Raw genomic sequence first — 25,014 nt, forward strand, 5'->3', positions numbered from 1 at the left:
AATTAAGGACATTTCTGGAATTTTTCTTTAGTCTTTAATAAGCTTATAACTAAATGATTTTAAGGTACCATAACAAAGGGACATAGAGGGAAATAAATTAGAAAGTCATGTTTAGAAATTATTTCAGGTTTATTAAATACAGCTTCTTTGAAGATGGAAGTAAGGACAGGAAAACCTACCGAGAGGTCGTCTCCACGAAGGATGTTCCCTGAGAGGTCTAGGTGGTTAAGGGTGGTGGTGGTCAACGGGTTGGCACTGAGTGACTGAGAAAGGCTATTCACCCCTGCAACACAGAGAAGATCCACATTCAATTTCCCCTCCAGAAAGCAAGAGGAGGTTTGTGAGTTTCTATAAATGGCCCAGAAGTCCCATCAAATTGCAGGACAGAGGTTAACAATAAGCACTGTCCCAAAAAGCTAACTCTATGATTGTGTCTTCTTTTGACACACCCTCAGGAAGAACAGGTTAGTCACAGATACCACCATTGCTCTAAGTAGGAGAGAGGAATGGAATCTGCTTCATTTTGCTCCACCTTTTTCACAGAGAAAAAGGATTCTATTTTGGCAACAAAGGATGCTTTCTCTGAAGTCTTGGAATGACGCCAGACTTGGTGATTCTTGACTTAGTGTACAGTATTTAAATGATGCAGGTACAAATTTAGATACTTTAGGTTATTTAAAGTACTAGGAAGTTAATATAGGAACATACTGCTCTACTTGATGTATTACACTCAAGGCAAAATTTGGACTGAAACAGATTTTACAAACAGTGAGGAGATAATCTGTATGCCATACAGGAAGCAATCTAAAGGAAAAGTTTATAATTAATACCCTATGTACTATTTACATATATAACATCAACAGCTCAAGTTGATCAACTGAAATAAACTGAAAATAAAGAATGAAAACATGAGGAGGGCAAGATTGTTCCATAAGGAGAGAACTATGCTCTGTTATATACAGGTAACAGCAATTCAATCAAGCCTGCTAGGTCAAAGCCTTGTAGTATGTTGATTTTTACCAGGCAAAAAATTTTTATGACTTATTAGAGGATATATGAGGTATATCATTATAAAACAGGGGTCTGGAAGAATCTGATCTCTCACTAGGATTCTCCAGGTCACACACTCTCAAAATCATTGATAACTGTCCCTAGGATAACAGAAATATAGAGTATAGCAAGCTCTTCATGTTTCTAATAAAAGACCAGCATTCCAAATCATGTATTTTAGACACAGAGCTATTCCTAAATTGGGAACATTATTAAAAAAAAAAAAAGTTTTTCTTGTTTTTCATTCATTTTGAGAATCCTAGCATATCTCAAATACATTAAGGAGAAAGAGAGAAGAAAGTCTTTGTCCATGCTTGGGCAGAGTCTGCAGGGCAGAGGGCCAGGGGAAGGACCTGCCAGTGAGAGCCAGAACCGGTCGTAACAGCAGCCCCAGAGGGCACTCCAAGGAAAGGGTGGAGGGCTCCATGTTCAAACCCCCCATGACCAGCCCCCTGTTCAAGTATAGGATGTTCAGTGTGTTGTACTGATGAGGGTAATTGTCTTATCCTCCAGCTTTGGAGCGTTACAAAGAACCAACTCCAGTGTGTGACTGATAAAGGCAACTGAGCCATTTCTCAGGGGTGAGTGTTCTTTCGGGTGTGCAGAGAGAGGCGATGGAGGTGTAGAGTAAAAAATATTCTGGTTAACAACAAGGAAGATCTTCTTGACCATACACTCTACATTCAGTAAGTGTTTTTAAAATATTTATAAAATGCTGAGGATGGGAGAGACATGTAAATAAGACCCATTCTTTGCCCTCAATAAGTTCAAAGACCGTCAGAAAACAGACGAGATTCCAGGATAATAAGTGAGTGTCCCACTAGGAATATTTATTCACTGCCACAAATCCTTACTGAAAGCCTACTGTGTACCAGGCACAAGCTTTGAAGACCCTCAAAAGACTCCATCCAGTGGGGGGAGACAGACGCTCAAAAAGTCACAGTCCAATGAAGCAAGTACTGTCAGAAGTAAGAAATATAAACTTGGCAAGGAAGGAGTAGAGATTTGATTAATTGTGCTAGAGAAAGAACCTGGAATGACCTACAGAAAAGGTTAATTTCTTGAAGTACTTCCATGAATCTTTAAATGACCAACTTTCTTCAGTCTGTCTTGTCATCAACATATTTTTAATGTAATAATTGAGTCCAAAACATATGGAGAACACCAGACTCATCAAGAAAATAATTTGTAAAATAATTTCTTTAGTGAGGTATAACAAAACTGAATAAATAAATGCCATAATTAGAAGGCCAAATGAGTCCTGACAATGAAATGCTGCTTGACATGTGCAGTGCTTGGCAGTCGGCCAACATCTGAACAGAATCGGAGAGATCATGCTATCAGCTCAGCTTCATGCTACTGAAACAGAATGAAGGATTTCCTCTTCCGCCTCCTGAGCCCACATGCACGTGAGGTCCATGTTAATAAACCCACTAATAGCAGGAAATTACAAAAATGTAGGATAGAAAAAATCAGGACTCTTATAACCCAAACTCAACTCAGATTTACATGCCTTTCTTGATTCTGGTTCATCTAGTCATGTTGACCATTCTCTGCATTTATTACTGGAGTGTTTACAGCTGGAAAAAAAATGGTGGCGCCAGATGGCCCTGTTTTGACATAATCTGGCAACCAGCAGGACATTTGCTAGAAATATGGAAAACTATCATTTAGCTAACATCTGAGGTAGAGAAGGGGTATTTGGAGACAGTGGAGATGTCATAGGGAGATTTTTTAAAAGTCTGTCAAATTATAGAGCCATGCTTAGCAGTGTTTCATAGAACTAAGTTGTTAATTGAATTCAGCAGAAGCTTAAAACTGTAATTTAATCTGAGTTACTCTGAATCCGAAAACCTTGTAATCCTGTATGAACTTTAAGAAAGCTTTAAGAAATCAACTGAAAGAAAGTTTCAACAGATACATCCTAGAAAGGATAACCTGAAATTCTTCTGGTCATGTTACAAAACAACACTTATTCAGAAAACATATATATTTTTTTAACGTTCACATGTTTTATTGTAGGAAAGACATAAATATGGTGACCCTATATGTAGAGAATGCAACAAGGAAGCTGAGGAACCACTTTGCCTGTGGGACCACCAGACTCCCAACTACACTAGGGGACAGAAACATCAATTAGAGGTGGCTTTGATGTACTTCAAAACCAAAACTTGTCCTGGAAAATACAAATAATCACCACATCCCTCTGGGTTTTGTAGTAAAAAAAAATAAATTTAAATAAATAAATAATACCTAATTTTTAAAATCCTCTATCTTATAAAAAAGTAAAAACAGAGTTGTGGAGGACATGAAAAATGATTAGTACTTTTATCATGTAAGGAATTTATATAATTAAGAAAAAAGATTAACATTGTACATAGAGAAATGGCAAAGGATATGAAGTGGCAACTTCCACAAAGGAAATATAAATGGCTAATGAACAAGGGGAAAAAGGTCTTTGTCAATAACCCCAAAAAACAAACAAACAAACAAACAAACAAAAACACTGTTAAAGAAAACAGTGTGGAAAGAGGGACCAGATTGACAACAGTCAATCATATAATAGTCATATAATGGTTTGGGGCTGGCATTGTAAGTAAATTTTTCTTCCTTATTTATACTTCTCTGTATCCTCCAAATCTTTACCACAAATACATTGATGATCATCTGAAAGAGGTTTTTATAAAACAGATCTGCTGAGGCAGAAAAGTGAGCATGTAAAGGAGCTAAAATTAACTAAGATCTGTAGATGGCTTCAAGTGCTAGTTCAGAAAACACTGCTTCCTGGGGAAATCTTTCCCTTTGGCAAACTACTTTTATGCCTCAATCTTAAACACGTGTGTATAAATGTATACACATAAACTTATGTGATTCAAGGCACTAGTAATTATTTCGAATCACCCTTATGGTAATTTTATGTTCAGATTTAATGTAAGATTGGATGGATATAAGATCACCTGGGGGTCCGCTCTGCTTCCCTCACTCATCCACATTCAGTAAGTACGTGCCATGTGTGACTTGCTAGGGTTTCAGCAATGAATGAGGCAAAACTCGTAGATCCCAGAATCTCCCAGGCTAAGACACAATCACAATGCAATGGGGAAAACAACACATGGAGGAATTTGCAAAGGTCTATGGAACAAAGAGAAAGGAGCATCTAGTTCTGCTGGGTGGGATGAGCCGAGATTTTCTGAGGAGGCTCCAAAGAAAAAGTGAGATAGGAGTGGCAACTTACAGGATGAGCAGGAATTCATCAGGTTTTTGGGTAGGGACACTGAAGTTATTACAGGCCGAAATAAAAACATAAATACAAGACAGCACAAAATGATGATGGTGGTGGCTAGTATTTATTGATCCCTTTATGCCAGAAACTGCTCTGTACACATATTAACTCACATAATCCAAACAACCACCTGATGAGGTACATACTCTTATGTCCATTTTAGAAATGAAAAACCTGAAGAACAAAGATACAAAAATTGTATTCATGTGTAAAGTTAGTAAGTGCAAAAGCCAGGATTCAACCCCAGGCAGTCAGGCTTGAAAACCAACATGTTTAACCAGTACACAAACTGCCTTTCATGACAGTGATATATGTAAGAAATGGCAAGTTATTCAGTTGAAGAAATTCTTATTGACTAGCACAGTGGTCCAGGCATAGTATCAGGCACTGGAGATAATGAAAATAAAACACTTCAGGCATCAGGAAAAGAATAGATGTACATGGCAGGATCATGTGGGGGCCAGGGATGGCAAAATATTTTAATACAATCAATAGCATTTGGTGAGTAACTGGATAAGTGACACGAGGGAGTGAGTGGAGCTAACAATGGGCCTAAGGAAGGAAAGACACTTTCCAGAGACAGAAAAGCCAGGAGTTAGAGCTACAGTGATGATCCAACTGTTAGGACCAACAGTTTTCTGTAAAGCAGAAAGTACATCTGAAAATTGTAAAAAACAAGGCCAACTTGTTTTTCCAAGGATAAATCAAGAGAAACCCAACCAGCTGCTTCCGGGAATGTGACGATGGGGCTGGAGACAGCCAGCGAGCAACCCCTGACCCAAAGTTAAAAGAGGTAAAGGCTGCATGTGTATTTCTACATTATCTTCTACTCTGAAAGCACTTAATTTTAGACAATCAGAAATTGAATTACATAAATTCTTTAACCTAAAACCACCAGAGTACTGTAATACATTTTATTTATTATTTATTTATTTATTTTGGATTTCACAGCTTTGAGCTCTTCATGAGTCAAGCAGTATCCTATTCAGAAAGTGGAATGGAGCTCCCTCAAGGGGGTGAAATGGGGTAACTTATGTAGGGCAAATGTGGAAGTAAGTGAGGAGATGTTCTGATTGGCTGATGTTAAGTTTCCATTCTACATGGGGGTGTCTCACAGAGTGGGAAGCAGATATATATTAATTAGTATGGTATGCCTGTCCATTCTGATAAGCTATCTCTACTGGACTGACACTGTTTTATCACCAGGTATTTTTTATCTGCAGTTCTTTAGGGTATATTCCATTTTCTCCGAAAGCCCCTTCAGGTCAATTGTTTTTGTCTTCTGTAAAATTCTTTCTCAGAAGGGGGTCCACTGCAGCAATGCCCAGTTCAGGCAGCCACTTTTTTCTTTATTAATGCAATTTTATTAAAATATATTCACACTCCATACAATCCATCCAAAGTATACAAGCAACGGCTCACAGTATCATCACATAGTTGTGCATTCATCACCACAATCAATTTTAGAACATTTTTCATTACTCTAGAAAAGAAAAAGAGAAGAGAAAACCCAAAATATCCCATACCCCTTATCCTCCCCTATCATTGATCCTTAGCATTGGTGTGATACATTTCTTAACGTCGAAGAAAGAATTTTAAGATATTACGGTTAACTATAAGTCCATAGTCTGTAGTTGGTGCATTTTTCCCCATGTACCACTCTATTATTAACTCCTTGTAATAATTTTGTACATTTGTTCTAGTTCAGGGAAGAAATTTTTTATATTTGTACTGTTAATCACAGTCATCACCCACCACAAAATTTACTGAGTTACACAGTCCAATGTTTTAACCTCTGGCTTTCCTTCTAATGACATATATGACTCTAAATATCAACCACATTCACACATAATTCAGCACTGTTAATTATATTCATGATAATGTATTATGTAGGTGTATAACTGAGTAATAATTCCAACTATTTATGGTAGCACGATGTAGTAAAAATATGATGGACAAAATTTTAAGTAAATAAGATATACTGTACCTTTAGGTGATAATGAGGTTTTAGATAAATTTAAATGCTTTAATCCCTTTGGGAGTTTGGCAAACTGAATACTTAAAGAGGACACACCTGAGAAAGGAAAAATAAAAGAGGTTATCAGAATTATGAAGTTCTTAGAGTCACATTTGTTTTATATGAAAATTAAGTTGAATTTGATTCCATTTGAAGTAATCATACTTTTCTTTCTAACATCAGCCTTATTTTCTGATCATCTACCAGCATGCCTCCTTTTCTCTCTGTCCTACCTACAGGGTAGGAGAACAGAGAAAGATTGCTTCATTAAGTATAACCATACCTGAAAGTTTACCATTAGAGACGTTTTGGAGCCAAGCTCTACCCTCCTTGTGATCCTATATTAAATGCAAATCCTCATAGGAAGGGTGATATAATTGCTCCCTCCCCGCTTTTTTAAATCTTGGTGTTAATGAGTTTATCTCCTTTCAGATAAGCAGATGCAGGCTATTCAATTGTTGCCAAAAAGAATGGTGCAATATTTAACTGTTCAGACAACAGTTTCACTTTTAGCAGATAGACTCCAATACTTAACTGGCTTAGGGCTAACAACCTCAGACATCAGCATGCTTTAACTTCTTAGAGGTAAGTTTCGTACCTTGGAATTTACAGTCTTTAAAATCAGGCATTTTCCTCTACCATAAGTTTTACCCTTGGGAAGACGGTTGCTGCAAAGGAGAGGCTAGGCCTCCCTGTATTTGTGCCTAAGAGTCTCCTCCTGAATGCCTCTTTGTTGCTCAGATGTGGCCCTCTCTCTCTGGCTAAGCCAACTTGAAAGGTGAAATCACTGCCCTCCCCCCTACGTGGGATCAGACACCCAGGGGAGTGAATCTCCCTGGCAATGTGGAATATGACTCCCAGGGAGGAATGTAGACCTGGCACCGTGGGACGGAGAACATCTTCTTGACCAAAAGGGGGATGTGAAAGGAAATGAAATAAGCTTCAGTGGCAGAGAGATTCCAAAAGGAGCCGAGAGGTCACTCTGGTGGGCACTCTTATGCACACTTTAGACAACCCTTTTTAGGTTCTAAAGAATTGGGGTAGCTGGTGGTGGATACCTGAAACTATCAAACTGCAACCCAGAACCCATGAATCTCGAAGACAGTTGTATAAAAATGTAGCTTATGAGGGGTGACAATGGGATTGGGAAAGCCATAAGGACCAAACACCACTTTGTCTAGTTTATGGATGGATGTGTAGAAAAGTAGGGGAAGGAAACAAACAGACAAAGGTACCCAGTGTTCTTTTTTACTTCAATTGCTCTTTTTCACTCTAATTATTATTCTTGTTATTTTTGTGTGTGTGCTAATGAAGGTGTCAGGGATTGATTTAGGTGATGAATGTACAACTATGTAATGGTACTGTAAACAATCGAAAGTACAATTTATTTTGTATGACTGCGTGGTATGTGAATATATCTCAATAAAATGATGATTAAAAAAAAAAAAGATAGATAGAGACAGATTTCTCACTGTCAGAGACAGGAGTTACAAACATGGAAAGGAAGAAAACTAGAATAAACCTTGTCATATTGCACTGAAAAAAAAAAAAATAATAAAATAAAATAAAATCAGGCATTTTCTAAATGGTCAAAGCAGGAAACCGGGAACACTGGCTCACTCACCCAAGGACTTCAATGAACACAGAACTGCTTTCTGGGTAGGAATAAGTAATTGTCTTAGGTTCTTCCTACAGGTTCTTCAGCTAACCTCCCACAGTAGGTGAGTTATCACCTCCCAGGGTCATGAATTCTACAGGACAATATTAGCCACATGTTCCCAGAGACTAACTCACAAACTACAAGCAGTAATAAGGAACTTTTTGATGGTTGTTGCTCTATTATATAACCCCCAATTCTCAGCAAATTTTAGCAAATGCTTTAAGAAATCACTTCTGTAGAAACAACCCAAAGGACCTGCAGCTTGACTAAGCCTCTAGACAGGTATTTCTCCAAAGGATGATGGGTGTTCTGTGAGCTCCTGCCTACCTTTCCAGAATGTCCTATGGTCAAATAAGTTTGATAATTGCTGTATTAAATAATGTTAAATGTTTTTTTAATCTATTTCCAGAGATTTGAATATGCTAATCCATTTTATACATTCTAAAGAGGAGCAGTGTTTTTATCTGACAAAATCTTGGAAAAGAATAACAAGCTAGTGGGAGGTGGGAGGGGGAAAAGACGGAATAATTTTAAAAACTTAATTAATCTAAAAGGCAAAAAAAAAGAGAGAGAAAAAACTGAACAAAGGAAAAATAGAAAAACAAATAGAAATATCGCAATTTTCACCCAGATAAATCAATAATTACATTAAATATAAATGCACTAAAAATACATATAAATGCACTAAGTACTCCAATTGAAAGTCAGCAATGGCTCAGCTGAACAACAACATCAGATGTTTTCAAGAGACATACCTAGAAATATACGTACTGGCAAGAAATCAAAGTAAAACATGGGGAAAGATACATACTGCCAAGACTAGCCAAAAAAAAAAAAGCTGCTGAAGCTATAATAATGTAAGACATTTGATTTTAAGATACATTACTAGTAATAAATGGAACATTTCGTCTAACGAGGAATATATAATAATTTCAAATTTGTATGTTTTCAATAACAATGTCTCAATATATATGAAACAAAACTGACAGTAATAAAAAGAAAATACATATATAAATGCACACACATATTAGTGGGAGGTGTTTTTTTTTGTAAACACATCTGTCAGTAGCTGATAAAACAAATGAACAAAAAGGTCAATAAGGATATAAGATTTTAAGACCATAATGAAAAAAAAAACAAAATCTGACACTTAAAACACTGTACTCAATAACTGCAGAATATACTTTTTAAAGTGCATGCAGAAAATTTACCAAAAGTGACCAAATGCTGAGCCTTAAACCAAGTGTCAACAAATCACACAGCATATGTTCCTAATTACTGTGAAATCATACAGAGCATGCTCTCTAACCACTAGTATATACTCTACTTCTGCTATGGAACTAACACAGAAATTAATAAAAAAAGATAATTAGAAAATCCCCAAATAATTGGAACTTAAGCAATGTACTTCTAAATAACAAATGAATCAAAGAAGAAATCACTATGGAAATTTTCTTAATATTTTGAATTAAATAAAACTATGACATTAAATATTGTGACATACAACAGATCCATGCTTAGAGGGAAATCTATAGTCCTAAGTACATATATTAAAAAAGAAGAAAAGCTGGAAATTATGTAAGTATCCATCTCAAGATGTTTGAAAAAGAATAGGAAATTAATCCCCACAAAAGGAAGGAAAGAAATAATAAAGAAAAGGGGAGCAGTCAGTTAAGTAGAACACAGCCATACAATAAGTAAAATTAACAAAGCTTGTTCTTCAAAAGACTGATAAAATTAATAAATCCCATCAAGACTGGTTTAAACAGAGAAAGAGATCTCAGATTATCAAAATCAGGAATGAATAAAGGGATATCAGTAGGGATCCTATAGATTTTGCAAATATAATTGAAGAGTATAATAAAAATCTTTATGCCAAAAATGTGTCAATTTAGAAGAAACAGACAAATTCCTTATGAAAAACACAATTCACCAAAACTGATCTAAGAAGATCGCCTCTATAGTCTTCTATCTACTCAAGAAAATAAATCCATTATTAAAAACCTCTGTAGAAAGGAAAGCAAAAGACGCCAACTATAAAAGAGTACATAAAACCCAAGAATGAAAAAGGTGAGAAATACTGGAGTTGACACCTGTCCAAGGGCACTGGCAAATATAGAAATGAAAGGCTCTAGGAGCAGAAAAAAGGAAAGTCTTGGCCTGAGAAAATATCTTCAGGAGTGTCAAAACTTGAACATATGTGAACCAGAACCACACCAGCAAGTTGGTTTATACACACAAGGCTAAGGAAAGCATCCTTGGAATTTTCATAATTAAAACACCCATGAATGGGCTGCAGAGAGATGAAAGAACATAAAAAAAATGGGTCTCCCAGGTAGGAGTGGAGAAAAAAGGTAGGGAAATGTCATCTTGTCAGGACTGAGAGTTTAAAGAAAAATTTCTTGCTAAAAGGAGTTCTTTACTGGATGGATTACTCTTTTTGTGATTTTTTAAGTGTATGTCAAATTTAGGAGAAAATATAGTCTAATTTTTATTTCTCCTTTCAAAATTAAATGATTATAGCTCCCTCTGCTTCTGAATATTTTTGCCTAATAAAAAATTATGAAATGCTTACTTTCATAATTTGCCATCTGATGTTATTAACTTATGAATACAGGGAATTAAAGTCTGACACTGCAAATTTAGTCTATTAATCATGTATGCACTTAAAAATCTATGATAACCATCTAAAATTTTAACACTTTGATATTCTGATATCAGTATAATCTACATGTGGATAAAAACTTTTAAGGTAAATCTTTTGTTAACTTGAAGCATCAAAATTAATAATTTAGCAAAATTCTGCCTGCAGAGTTCTAGCATCATGATATGGGGAAAGAAAAGACCTCTTGCCTGGTAAAAAGCATAAAAAGTTGAACACTGTAGTTGTCAGAATACAGTTAAGTTAAAAATATTTAGAAGTCCACCAATTCTTACAGTTTCTTTGGAGACGGTTCAGAAACAATAAGTAAATGAATAAACAAAATACAATAAAGTATTTCCATTTCAAAAATAAGGCTCACAGAAAGTCTAGAACCAAGAATATAGGAATAAAAGGATAGTGGAAAAAATGGATTCAATACACCTGACTTACAAATGCCCTAAAATCCAAATGTACAGATTTTTAATATTGTTTTACCTTGTGTAACCACAAAAACTGACAACTGTCTGAAATCATGAATCTAAAGAAAAGTACTTGGCATGCAAAAACCTGGACTCTTTAAACATTAAGGTAATTAATTTCAGGAAATTTATTGATACGCTATGGAATAAGCCAAAGTTTTTCAAGAAGCACATACAAAATTGTCTCCTTGCACTTCCAAAGGAAATACAGATAGCCAAATCAGAAAATCACATACACCAGTATGAAAGAGAATGATTTATTGAGTCTCAGGAAAACCTACAGGAGATTCTGAATGATTCATATAAGGTACCATTCTGCAAGCTTTGTCCAAGCCATGTAAAACACAGAATCAGTTTCCTCATCCATAAAACAGAAGAGTAATGCCATCACAGAGCTATTTTATGAATCAAAAGAGATAGTAAAAACTATCATTCATTAAATGCACAGTATATGACACGCTATTATCCTTTTATGTGCATTTTCTCATTTAACCCTTAGAATACCTTTATGTGGTAGGTGCTATTATTATCTATTTAAAAGATGAAGAAATTGAGGCACAGAGAAGTCAGGTAACTTTTCCAAAGAAACTTAGCTAGAAAGTGGTAGAGCCCAGAATCAAGCCTCCATATTTCAACTCCAGAACCCTCTAGCATACAAGAGATATAAAGCATCAAAAACTATAAATGGCGATTCTAAAATCTATTCCTCTTGTCTTATTCAGAAGATCAAATCAGAGCCACTACCAGATAGTCAAGAAAAAAATACTTCAGGTCACAACATTTCCAAAAGATAAACACTCTGAGACAGGATTTGAAGTCATTCTTCAAAAAAATAAAAAATAAAATTTGGAATAAAGTGAAGGAGGGATATTAAGGACAAGTCTTCCTTTCAAGGTTGAGGTCATAAACTAGGGCAACTGGGAAAGATAACTAGGAAGAATGGAACACAGAGTTTGTAATGTTTAGGAAAACAAAGAATGTGAAATACACAGAAGAGTAAAGAGCTGGTGTCTGAAAATACCTAACATTGATCCAAGAAACAGAGTATCAGATCCAAAGTATTAGATACATGGGGATGACCAAGAACACCCTGTTTGGACACCCATTCAGCCCAGGGGACTGACCACAGAAATGAGTTAACAAGGTCCAGCAGGGACTCTCAACCCTTTTTCACCATGCCCACATAAAGAACTACATTTGACATAATGCAGGAATTTCATATTAAATATATGCATATATATATATATTAGAAAAACTAAAACCAAAGTTCCCATGAGCAATGCACTCTATTTCCTCTTCTATTCCTTCTCTATATATTTTTTTAATGCTTGTCATGAACTAGTAAATTTATTTCATAACCTGCTGAGCCTTGACACACAATCTGAAAACTCACCGGGTTAGAAGGCAGCCAAGACTGTGCTGGTAAACAGAAAAAGAAGACCTTGTGTAAGTGTGTCTTCTTTTCAGTGCCTTGAATGGCTCTTTCAGAGGGAGAGCAGGCCATCTGGTTGGTATTTGAAGCATTTCCCACTGTACCTCTGCTTACTAAATCATACCCTAACCTCTTTACCATGAGCCCCTTAGCAATCAGAAGGCTGAAGGTCTATCCTCTGTACAAAGATATGACAAAGGACATTGAGCTGCAAATAATGGCAGTTTGCTGCAGCGGCATTCATATCATGAAGCAAGGAGCCAAACTTTCTCTCTGCATTTCCAAATAAGTCCCTAAATGGATAGTTCAGGTGCAGAATCAAATTCTCTTTGGTGGTTAAATTCTTCAGAATTCTGTGCTACTTAGCTGCTAAGGCACCATTTGCCTTGTGTTTCTTTGCGTTTCCTTGTAAATAATCTTCCACAGTCTGCTGTACTTTATATACTATACAATTTAATTACAAACTCCTCCTTCATGCTTTTGATTGCTTTCAAATATAAAATACTGTTATTGAAAAGCCCATAAATAAAAATCATTAATGTTTTCCCCTAGATTGAAATGTCAGTAAATATTTCATACTCAATTGGATTTCTTGTTGAATTTCTATTCATAAGCAGAAAAGCTACCACTCATTTTCAGATACTGAGCACGAACTAAAGGAGCCTCTAAGGAATTTGTGTTCAAGAAGCTCAGACCCAAGAGTGAAAAAAGGTGAGAAAAACTGGAATTGACAGCTGTCCAAGGGCACTAGCAAATACAGCAATGAAGGAATCTAGTAGCAGAAAAAAGGAAAGTCTTGGCCTGAGAAAATATTTTCAGGAGGGTCATAATTTGAATGTATGTGAGCCAGAACCATGAGGGAGAGTTGGCTGTATACGAGGCTAAGGAAAGCATCCTTGGAATGTTCATGATTAAAGCACACATGAATGGGCTACAGATAGATGAAAGAATACACAAAAATAGGTCTCCCAGGTGTGGATGTGGAGAAAAAAGGTAGGGAAATGTCATCTTGGAGCACAAGTTCTGGCTCCATACAAAAGAAATCTCCATAAATTTCACCATTTTTAGCGCAATTAAAAAACTAATGAGAGAATTAAGATAAATTAATCAAAGTCAATTTAAAGATTAATTGATTATATCTTATGCTAGATGTTGGGTATCTGTGGAGGAAAAGTCTATTAGGGTTTTCTAGGGAAACAGAACCAACAGGTGTATGTAAATACATATATATTATATTTTCTATATATATATAATGTAAATATTATCAGATGAACTTAACCATCACAGAAGGGGAAGAGGAGGGTCAGAGTGGGGAAACAAGTTGGTGGAGGGTAGGAGGAAAGATACCAGCATTACAGGCACCAAAATCTATTGCAGGCAGAAGGAAGAGCTATCACAGAAGTTCAGACAAAAGGAAAGCTCAGAGGTGAGGGCCGGATAAAAGCAGCAGCACTCGAGGAGGCAGGAAGTACACGATAAGAGAGGAGATGAAGGGTCTCACTCTCATTCATCCCCACCCACCCTCTCAAATTCAAACAATATGTGGTCTTTTGGGTCTGGCTTCTCTCAATTAACATAATGTTTTTGAGGGTCATCCATATTGCAGCAAGTATCCATCTTCGTTCCCTTTTATTGCTGAGTAGGATTCCATCATACAGATAGCCCACATTTTGTTTACGCATTCATCAGCTGATGGACATTTGGGTTGTTTCCACTTTTTGGCTATTCTGAATAATATCGCTGTTTGTGTGCAAGTCATTGCTTGGACATAGGCTTCTTTCTTCTTTGGTGATACCTAGGAGTAGAGCTGCTAGGCTGTATGGCAAAATTATGTTTAACATTTTAAGAAAACTGCCTAACCAAAGAGGAAATGCACCATTTTACATTCCCACCAGCAATGTATGAGAGTTCCTGTTTCTCCACATCCTTGACAATGCTTATTTTGATGACAGCCATTCTACTGGGTGTGGAATGATATCTTGATGTTTAATCTGCATTTCCTCATTACCAAAGGTGCCACTTCTTGGTCTACCTACACTACGGATTTCACTCCCTAAGGACCTGCCTCTAACAATTATCTCTCTCTATGAATTCCAAAGCTTCAGCAGATAAAAATGGCTGAGTCCCACTCATATTAAATGCAAAACCAAAGCAGCCCCTTGTCTATAAAGTGGGTTCTACACAGTTTCTACTTTATCACACTCACCTCTCTGTAGCATTGATTAATAGAGAACATTTGTTTTACTTAAAGGAAGCATTATACCCCAGAGAACTTCAATTCCAGGGACATGCATCCATTATTTTCAACTTTCATTTTGCTATGACAATGCTTTCCATGTGATCTAGTTTTCTAATTCAGTCACAATCCTCCTTTAGATCTACTACTTTAGATGCTGGAAGTTACCCTTGAGATTTCTGCTTGAATTTCACAAGGGTATCTTTTCAACACAGAACAATGTCTATTTCAGGAACAAAAAGCAAAACTGAGTGTCTGTATCAGTATCTTCAGTTCAATCTAATAATTAATCTCATCAAATATACAACATTGAAAGATGAAAGGCTCTTATTACAAAGAGCTGGAACACATCTGCACCAGAGGCAACAGATAATGAAAACAAATATTCCTTCTAAAGATACCTGTTTCTTCTTAAACCCCAAACATAAATTCAAATTCTCAATCTTTCAATTTCTAAATCTACTGGCTTTTCCTTCACCCAGGCAATCACTTTTAATGAAACCTTCTTGTACATCATCATGTACTCTAGTCCTTCAACCTTTCTCTATTCTCACATTTAAATCTTGTTAAATATTAAAAGATACTTGCAGTGCTTGGTCCCTAAGATTCCCACCCACTGATGTATAAACCCTATATACCCCCCCTCTGGTGAATATGATGGAATATCACTCACACGATTAGGTCACTAATCAGTTGGCTTTGAGTTCATCAAAAGAGACGTGTGTGCAGGGTAGGCCTGATCTAATGAGGTGACCCCCTTAAAAGAAAATAAAGCCTCGAAGACCAAACAAACAGCCAGATTGTGAAAGGAGGGGGGCATGTGACAAGGACCTGAGCACAGCCTCAAGCAACTAGGAGTGGCAAGAAAATGGCAGTAAGAAAATGGTGGCTTCAGTCCTTCAGGCCCAAGGAAATGAATTCTGCCAACAAGCAGTGAACTGGAAAAGAACTCCAGGTCCCAGATGAAATCACAGCCTCGGCTGTCAACTTCATTTCAGCTGGTGAGAACCTGAGCTGAAAACGCAGCTAACCTGTACCCACACTGACTCAAGGAACTGAGATAATACATGTGTGTTCATTTCAGCTCCTAAGTGTGTGGTAATCTGTTACAGAGCAACAGATAGCTAATACGGTATTTTAAAAATAATATCCTTCTTTTCTTCTGTATCACCTCAAAAAGTGTTAACCAGATAATAAAAATTTAGCTTGAATATTTTCATGAAAGGAAGGGAAGAACTGGAAGCAAACAAGAGCATCAACGACATTTACAACGTAATTGAAACTTGGCTTGATACGACTACTGAGGCACGGCTAAATTAAAACACTCTAATCCTCTTACGATTCTGGCATAGATGGTAATATGAATGCTACAGTACCTCTATCCTCCAGTGGGTTGCCAGCAAGGTTAATCGTGTGCAGTCCTGAGTTGGGATTATGCGCGAGAGCGCTGGCCAGTTTTTGTGCAAAATCTCTGCAAGTAAACAGAACAATAAGATTAAATAACACGAAATTAAAACTGTTCGAATAAAAAATGCCTAAGGCTTAGACTAGCTAGAGTGAAATCTAAAGCGGAGAAACCTCCCTTAAAAGGTTAATCTAGGTATCATATGTTCATTAACACCCAATCTATTTTATGCCAAGTTTACATCTTCACTAAGAGAATGTGTAAAGCCATAGCCAGAATACGGATCATTTTGATTGGCCATAACCTCTACTCAAAAACAAAAAGAAGATATATAATTATCCCTTTAAAGCACACTGCTGATGCTGTTAAATAGGACTATTTGGACCCTCCATAACTTATTTTTTTAAAATCCTGAATCAAACCTGCTTTTCACAAAAATCACAGTAAGCTGTTTGCTGCAACTTAGTTCTCATTACATGCAATACTCATGAATGAAAAACTGACTGCTCTAATTATTGAGTTTAAAGGCTACAATTGCCAGCACTGTATTTTAACAAAAATCAAAATCACTATTTTAGTTATGTTTAACTTGGAATAACACGCTAAGTGCTAGGATTACAAAACTGTCAACCTTCCCACTTGTTAGCAGGAAACCTTTTGTTCTAACAGATGCAAACTCTTACAGCCCTCAGTAAGGCATGGATATAGACTACTGAACTACCAGATGAAGACTATGTATTACTTTGAAAAGGGAGAGAAATAACTAAAACTGATCAAAGCAAAGCAGTAAAATCATGTGTATCGCTATACATACCATTAATGATAATAAAAGCTAACACAGTGTCTACTACATGAAAGGAACTTGTCTAAGCAATTTACATATATTAGTTCATTTATACTCACAACTATAATCCTGTAAGGTAGGCACTATTATTACCCCCATTTAAAAGACAAAGATACAGAGGCACAGAGAGCTTTAAACAACTTGCCCAAGGCCAGGAGGCATTTGGGTCCAGGGTCCGCATTCTTAACCACTTCGCTTCATGTCCTCAAAAACACCAAGAGACACAACAGCAAAAGCTGCCATCAAATTCTTGATCATCATGATAATGATGGGGATCATATGGGGTTATTTTTCAGAATATATGAGTAGTCCAACTATTTCTAACTTTGTATTAACTAAAAAGTAAATGGCAAAAAAAGCATTTTTTTAAATATATTCGTATATCCAGGAAAATACTCACGTTCTAAGTCCAGCGTTTTCCAATACCAATTCTTCCAGTCGACTGGATCTCCCCACCACCCTCAAGATCTGTTCACAGACATCAGTAGACTGTAACGGTAAACATTCTTTGACAATCCCACAAGGCTACTGAAAACAAACTCACTTCACTCTTATAAATCTATGCAGATGCAAAGTTTTAATTCAATAAAACATCCATTCATTCAACAAACCTTAATGGAGTGTTATCTACTATTTACCATCACTGGGAAGGTCCCAGGAATACAATGACATACACAACAAAGCTCCTGCATTCAGGAGCATCCCATCCAGCAGGGGAAAGACAAGAAGTAAATATGAAATATGCAATCATGATATAATATTTACAAGGCCATTTTGGTGGTGCTGTGGGCACAGAGAGATGGCATCTCATTAAGTCTTGGGAAAACCAAAAAGACCTCCCAAAGAAAGTGATGCCCAAAATGGAGAACTGAAGACTAATTGGAAGTGATGATGATAGTGATGTTGATAATGAAGTATCTTTACTGACCTCTTACCATGTGCCAACACTGAGCTAAACTCTTCATGTGTATTCTCTTTTAATTCTCCCATCACAAAGCTATTAGTTGAAAATTATTATACCCTTTTTATGGATGTGAAAATTAAGGTTTGAAGTCTGATGTGGTTTAATAGGGAGGCTGAAGAAGCACTTGATAATTCATGTTAGCTGCCATTATGATGTACTAATGCTGTACTGTTCTGTAAAATGGGATAAGCGGGAAGCAAGCTAATTATCTAATGACAGGAAAAGAGTTAAATCATGATCCCTTATATTACTAAACAGTCTGTGGAAATATTGCAAATGCTTGGAATATGATGTTAAATGAAAATGCATCATTAAAATGAAATGTTTACTAAGATTACAATTAAAAATGGTTAATATATGGAACCAAAGTGTTATGCCCTAATGGCAAGACTGTACATCATTTTTTTTATTCGGTCTATAATGCTGCTTTCACATTATTCCTGGATTTCCAATGTGAGTCACTGATAGATGAGGCAACAGGAAACTTAATTCTAATTTACCTTATGCCTGAAATTTACATTTTGCTGACAGCGGTGATTTTCAAAATGGTGACCACAATTTTGAAATTCTTTGTACAATTCTTTGTCTTACAATAAATGTTCAGGGGAATTGATTTTATTCTGTCTTGTCATGATTAAAAAGTGATTACTTAGATAATGTTTTCTGGGGATTATCCTAATTTTCAGAAGCAATCCATGGGGTCATTATCTTTTCTGGGCTACTTTGCAGGATACCCAGAGAAGTAATTTACCAAAGCAGGGACTATGAAGAGTTAACTTACACACTGGGTATAAATACTGTAACAGAAATTTGTCACGGAAAATGTATGAAAGTGTGTCCAACTTTTTTTTAAGATACCAGTAGGGGAGAAGCGTAGCCATTCATGATTACATTAATTCTGCATTGTTTTTCTACACACTGAGAAATCTCTAGAACACCTGTGAATGTGCCCTTATTTGGAAATACAGTCTTTGCAAATGCAATCAAGTTAAGATGAGGTCATACTGAATTAGGGTGGCCCCTAAATCTGGTATGACTGGCATCCTAATAAGAAGAGGGAAATTTGGACACAACAGACAGAGAAGACAACCATGTGAAGAAACAGGCAGCGACTGGAGTGCTGCTGCCACAAGCCAAGATTCTGGGGCTACCAGAATCTAAAGGAGGCAAGGAATTCAGACTTCTCGCCTCCAGAATTGGAGAGAAAAAAATTTGTTGTTTTAAGGCACCCAGTTTATTAGCGGCAGCCCCAGGAAACCAAGACACATGGACTCCTTAAAAAGTTTGCACCTATAAATTTAAAATAAAAAACATGCAATAAAAACTAGAATAATCACTGTAAAGTGACAAGTGAACTACTGCAAAATAAAATATGGGATTTTAGAACTAAAAGGAGATTCATACATTACCTGGTCTAACTACATCATTTTTAAAAGGGTGAAAGGAGACATAATCATAATTCACTGACTTGGCTAAGTTATAAAACCGAAAGAGTTGAGCAAGACCTCAATTCTACAGCTATTCTCATGAATCAAGAATTCTGGACAGAAACTTGGTCTTAATCATATATCTTTTTTTAAAATTCTCTATTCAAATTAGGAATAGTGACTGCAGGGAAAAAAAAAAAAACTAGCTTCATAAGACCAGTAGAAAGCAAATAAGTCATTTTTTCTTGTGATACAACAAGCTTTGATTGGGCTACGAGCAATCTTAATGCAGAGGGTTCAATAACTTGAACAAAAACCACTATTTTTTTGGCATATACATCTTGTTTTAAGAATTCAGAGAAGGAAGCTTCCTGTTGTCCTTTCCCTCAAAGAGACTGGATGCTTTCTTTTTAACCTTAGGTTAAAAATATAAACAATGACTTCTTTTTGAAGATTTGTAGAATGATCACTCAAAGACTATTTTTCATTTTAAAATACCAAACATTACAAATACACACGCATGTATTTTTATGTTTAAATGTCAGTTAATAAGAGAGCAGCATTTCCTTCCATCCCTAAACACCCAAGAAAGCACATGAGCATTCACATGCTTTGTTTGTCCAGGACTGAACTGACCAGGCTCACATTTTCTTTTCCTGACATCTAAGGAGGCTGAAAAGACATATACCAGGGAGGAATAATGACTGAATGGCAACACCAATTGCCTGGACACATCCATGTCCTAGTGAGTTGGGACAATTTCCAAAACTGGTATCTCCACAACCTCCTCAGAGCTGTCCTGGGGGCCCATTTAGAAAATCACCAGCTCAGGTGAATGTTTGAACTAGCCATGAAAACTGACTTAGTAGAGACGCATTGTTCTCCCTGATTCCATAATCCCCAGGCTAATCTCGTTCTCATCCCTCCAGTGGCTCACCTCTCCACCTGCAGATCTGGCTCTGCCCTGGAAGTGGTCCCCATCCCAGCAAAGCAGCAAACAAGAGTTTTCTGTTCCCAGGTCGCACATCTCAGCTGCCTGTCTGTTCCCCGGGGCTGACCTGGCTCCCTCCTCTGCCATCCCTAGCTCCATCATCTTTGACCTTGGACACTACCCATTAAGCTGATGAAGCTTCCATAACTCACACTCCCATATTTGTTCATTTCAAGCCTATTGGTTAGTCTGATTATGATCCAGACCCTGTGACCTCTGAAAGCCAGAATTTTGAATGTGAGAATCCCCAATAAAACACCTAAATTATTTCCTGTCCCAAAAAGCAGCAGCAGAAAGCTAACTCTTTGATAAGCGTCTGTCCATATGGCTGCATTGAACTGGCAAAATCCCTAACAGACCATCTTATTTCCACTAGTAAAACAATCCAAATACTGGGCCCCTCTCTAAACCTTGTGAAAACTAACAGATTCCACTTTGATTTCATTTTGGTTACACATAAATCTGCCGAAAAAGCTCATCTAGAAAATTAATGCTGAGTACCCTGATTCAACCAGACCAACTCTACTTGACATTGTTTTCCTAAATTCATAGGAAGGGGAACTTTGAGGAAATGGAACACAAGATAAGAACATATAATCTGCTATTTGCAGCTGTGCAAATGGAAATTTAACAGCTTTTGCCAACTGAATGAGTGCATACTGAAGGCTACACAAAACGTACCCTCCTGCTCATCTTCTAAAAGTGCCTGAAGCAGCTGAAAATATGAGGAAGTACTTCTTTGAAGCCTCTCACACTAAAAACTTTACAAAATTTTATGCAAATGATTTACAGAAAAACGTCTCCTGCAGTTTGCCAGTATGGTAGAAAAACAAATGTTTGGGGACAATTATCAGGCTTTTTGAAATTCAGTATAGCCTAGCGACGTTTGCTGCATCTTCAATTACTTACCAGTTTTAGGTCCTTCGAGGACAGCTTTGTGAACCACTGATTGTATTCCAGAGCAGCAACGATAGGTATCAGGTCCCTAGAAGAAGAAATGATACATTTCATGAAACTGCTCTTACAATAGCCACATCTGTACTTTATTTTTAATCCATGCTATCCAGGCTTACTTGTTAATTTCTGTTATTTATAAACATAACATCCAGTCAAAACTATGTTGACCATGAACATCAGTGAAATTCTTTAAAAAAACAGATCTTTGGTACAATGTAAACAAGGATTCCTAAAAGTTGAAATAAATTACCTTTTGTGAGGACTCTGATTCCTACTTCCAAAAGTTGGTAGTAGCATATGCCTGGAGAGACTTCCTGCTCTAAGAGAAACTATAACTCTAATTCCACGCTAACAAGTCTTATTTCTTTAAACTGCTTCTTTGTAAATTCTTTAGCCATCAGGTATGTCATGAATTCTCCAGCCCAAGGAATTTATATTAAAAGTAAAGACTATGTCTAGTTTGGCAATATGTGACATGTAATGCCTTCCTAATGCTTAGTAAGCAGTCTACGGACATAGAATTCTTAGTACCAGTTACAACCACAAGAAAACCCAGTTACAACCACAAGAAAACCCAGTTACACTTGTGCTGTGTGCTTCATATGAGCTCTTCAGCCATGAAGTGACACTACTTGCATCAGAGATCTGCCTCCATTTCATTTTTCCAGCCCGATCTCCCCCATCATATCCCTATCTCATGCTCAAGCCAAAATAGCAGACAACTCGCTACTCATCAAACACATCATGCATTTTCACAATCTCAACTTTCTTTTACTGCTGTGTCCAGGTATGAAAATCCACGTATTCTTCAATGTCTGTATCACATGTCATCTCCTCTATAAATCCTCCCCTGGCCACCCCAGCCAGCACCCTGCTTGCATGTCTACTGAGCATGTATTTTATTCTGCCTTAAATTACAGTTTGTTGCTTACACATTTGTCCCTTACCACCCCAGCCTGTAAATTCTTGGAAAACCAGGTTTTATCTTCCATGTAAGTTTTGGAGCTTAAGTGGGACCATATCCATTTTTATTCTCAGTGCATGGCAAATAACATATACTCAAATTTTTACTGAAATAGACATGAAAGACAGAAGGTGGAAAGGGAGCTGAGACTCAGCATTTATTTGATAGCTCCTGGATGCCAGGCCCTGTGCTTGGCACTCTACATACATCAACTCATTTAAATCTCAACACCACCCTAGGAGGTATTATTGTTTACATTTGACAGATGAAGAAACAGAGGTATTGAAAAAACTGGAGTGAAACTGAGCCAAAGGGGCAGAACTAGGGCTGGAACCCAGACTCTGAACATATCTGGCTGTTCCATCAGACATGCCTTAAAAAGATGAAATGCATGTTCGCAAGTATTAGAGAAAAGCAAGGCAAAGGAAAGAGAAGCCTTGGACACGTACGTGGTTCCCCATCCCACTGTTTCTACCCACAAGCCTCTTTATTAACTTTGTTTTGGGTTACCAAAGGAAAAAAAAAAGCTTTAGATTTAAAACAACAACCCTTTCCACACCTGTTTTTTGGTTTTCACTCTCTTCATATCCCTCCACTGACCATGTCTTTGTGCTCAAACAAGTCCCTGCATTTTTCCCTATCACCTCATAATGGCAGGTTGCAGGTTCTCTGAGGGCTGACTCCATCTCACCATGCAGGACCCCCAAAGCCCACCCTGATTAAGAGTCCCCTGTACTTCACCATTCAGGCATGACTACAAATCATTCTCATCTCATCTCATCTCATTTTGTGGATTTAATGCCAAGTACTGACAACACTTTAGAATCTCTTTATTATATATTCTTTCCTGTCATTTGATTTGATTTGAAGTACAGCTGGCTTTTGACATAGAATAAGTCATTTTCAGGAATTGAAAAGTACATTATTATTAGAACCAGGTTTTTCATTAATACAGTATATAAGATGGCATCATCTCTGCATATGGCATGCAAAAACACTGAAAAGGATATTCTGGTACAAGAAAAATCTAATCTAGTACTTAATGACACCAGAGATGCTTATAATGTTAAGTTTTAAAGAAACATACAGCATTATAGCTATACATTCATGTGACATAGTCAATGACTATAATTAAAAGGAACCATTCATAAATATTATATAGATACTGTTTTTTAAAAGAAGAGAAGAAAATACTATAAAATCTCATGAGGATACCACAACTGGGTGATAGCATTAAAGGTGATATTAATTTTTTTCTGTAATTCTTGACCTTATTTTCAAAATGTTTTGTAATGATCACATTCAGAATCCCAAAAAGTTATCAAGTTAAAAGTCCTATGGGTGATATAACCAAGATTTTTCTCTAGGAAAAAATACCCAGGAAGAGCACGGATGGAGACTTTTACATGCCAGCAGAGTTCGGCTACTATGTATCTTGAAACTATGTTAATTCCTAGGCTTTTTAATGTTAAAAACAACTTAGAGGGAAACAATCACATATCTTAACTCATTCAGTAAGCATTTATTTAGTACCTACTAATTACTTGGCAGGGTCTTAGGCTCTGAGGATTAAGAGATACACCAGTGCAGCTCTTATCCCTCCATTACACTCTAATGGTGGAGAAAGACCCCTATCAACTATCTACAGCACAATGGCAAACATGCTGAAAAGGCAGCATGTTAGAAGTGCAGTAAGAAACATAGGAAGACAGCAAGTAATCCAGCCTGGAGTAGAGGCGAAAGATTCAAAGGGCTTGACACAATGGGGCCAACCAGGCAAGGAGAATAGAAGACAGTATTTCAAGTATTTAGGAACATTTTCAAGCATGGAACCCTGAAAATGCCCAGTAATTTTATCCATTCACGAAGTCAACAAGTGCCAGCCACTGTGCATGATCACTGGGCTTGATCATCGATGAACACAGCAAGATGGTCCCTGTCTTTGTGATGCTGATGATCTGGCACAGTCTAGCAGGAGATTCAGGAAGTAAAAGCAATTATAATAGAGAGATACAAGCCTTGTGGGATGCAGGGGAGTAGGGAGTGGGGGTGGGATACAAGGTGCACATAAGACAAGCAATGATCAAGAAAAAGACAGGTCAGGAAAGGCCTCCTACTGGAAGTTACTGAATCCTCAAAGATATTCCAGGCAGAGAAAATAATGAGGAGAGCAGGGTATGGTTTAGTCAAAGATTTTTTTAAGTTCAGATATCAAAAGCCCAACTCAGAAAAGGAAAAAATGGGTAAATTGGACTTAATCAAAATTTAAAACTTTTGCTTTGCAAAAGGTGTTGAGAAGGAAAAGACAAGCTACGTACTAGAAAAAAATATTTGCAAATCATATTTCTGACAAAGGACTTGTATCCAGAATGTATAAAGAACACTCAAAACTCAACAATAAGAAACAAATAACCCAACTTTAAAAAGTCGCCAAAGAAAATATATGCACAGCAAATAAACGTGAAAAGATGCTTAAGCCATCAGGAAAATGGAAATTAAAAGCCAAATGAGATACCACTGCACACTGGAATGGCTAAAATTTAAAATAAAATTAAAAAACAAAAAAAACAATAACACCACCAAATGCTGACAACGATGCAAAGCAACTGGAACTTTCATACATTACTGACGGGAATGCAAAATGGTATCATCCATGTGGAA

At 36.9% G+C, this 25,014-nt stretch overlaps 1 protein-coding gene across 12 annotated transcripts in view; it reads right to left on the minus strand.

The window, feature by feature from the left end:
* The window catches only part of CARMIL1 (capping protein regulator and myosin 1 linker 1), a 292,788-nt gene that overhangs the window by 122,896 nt on the left and 144,878 nt on the right, over positions 1-25,014 (minus strand). For all 12 annotated transcript variants that reach the window (XM_037842684.1, XM_037842686.1, XM_037842691.1 and 9 more), the window contains 5 exons: positions 21,342-21,417; positions 17,451-17,539; positions 16,178-16,272; positions 6,321-6,407; positions 180-283 (listed from right to left, as the gene is read on the minus strand). In XM_037842684.1, the coding sequence (XP_037698612.1) occupies positions 180-283; positions 6,321-6,407; positions 16,178-16,272; positions 17,451-17,539; positions 21,342-21,417 (451 nt within the window). The remainder of the gene's footprint in view (positions 1-179; positions 284-6,320; positions 6,408-16,177; positions 16,273-17,450; positions 17,540-21,341; positions 21,418-25,014) is intronic.

This window comes from Choloepus didactylus, chromosome 7 (assembly GCF_015220235.1).
Source record: "Choloepus didactylus isolate mChoDid1 chromosome 7, mChoDid1.pri, whole genome shotgun sequence".
NCBI classification, from domain to species: domain Eukaryota; kingdom Metazoa; phylum Chordata; class Mammalia; order Pilosa; family Megalonychidae; genus Choloepus; species Choloepus didactylus.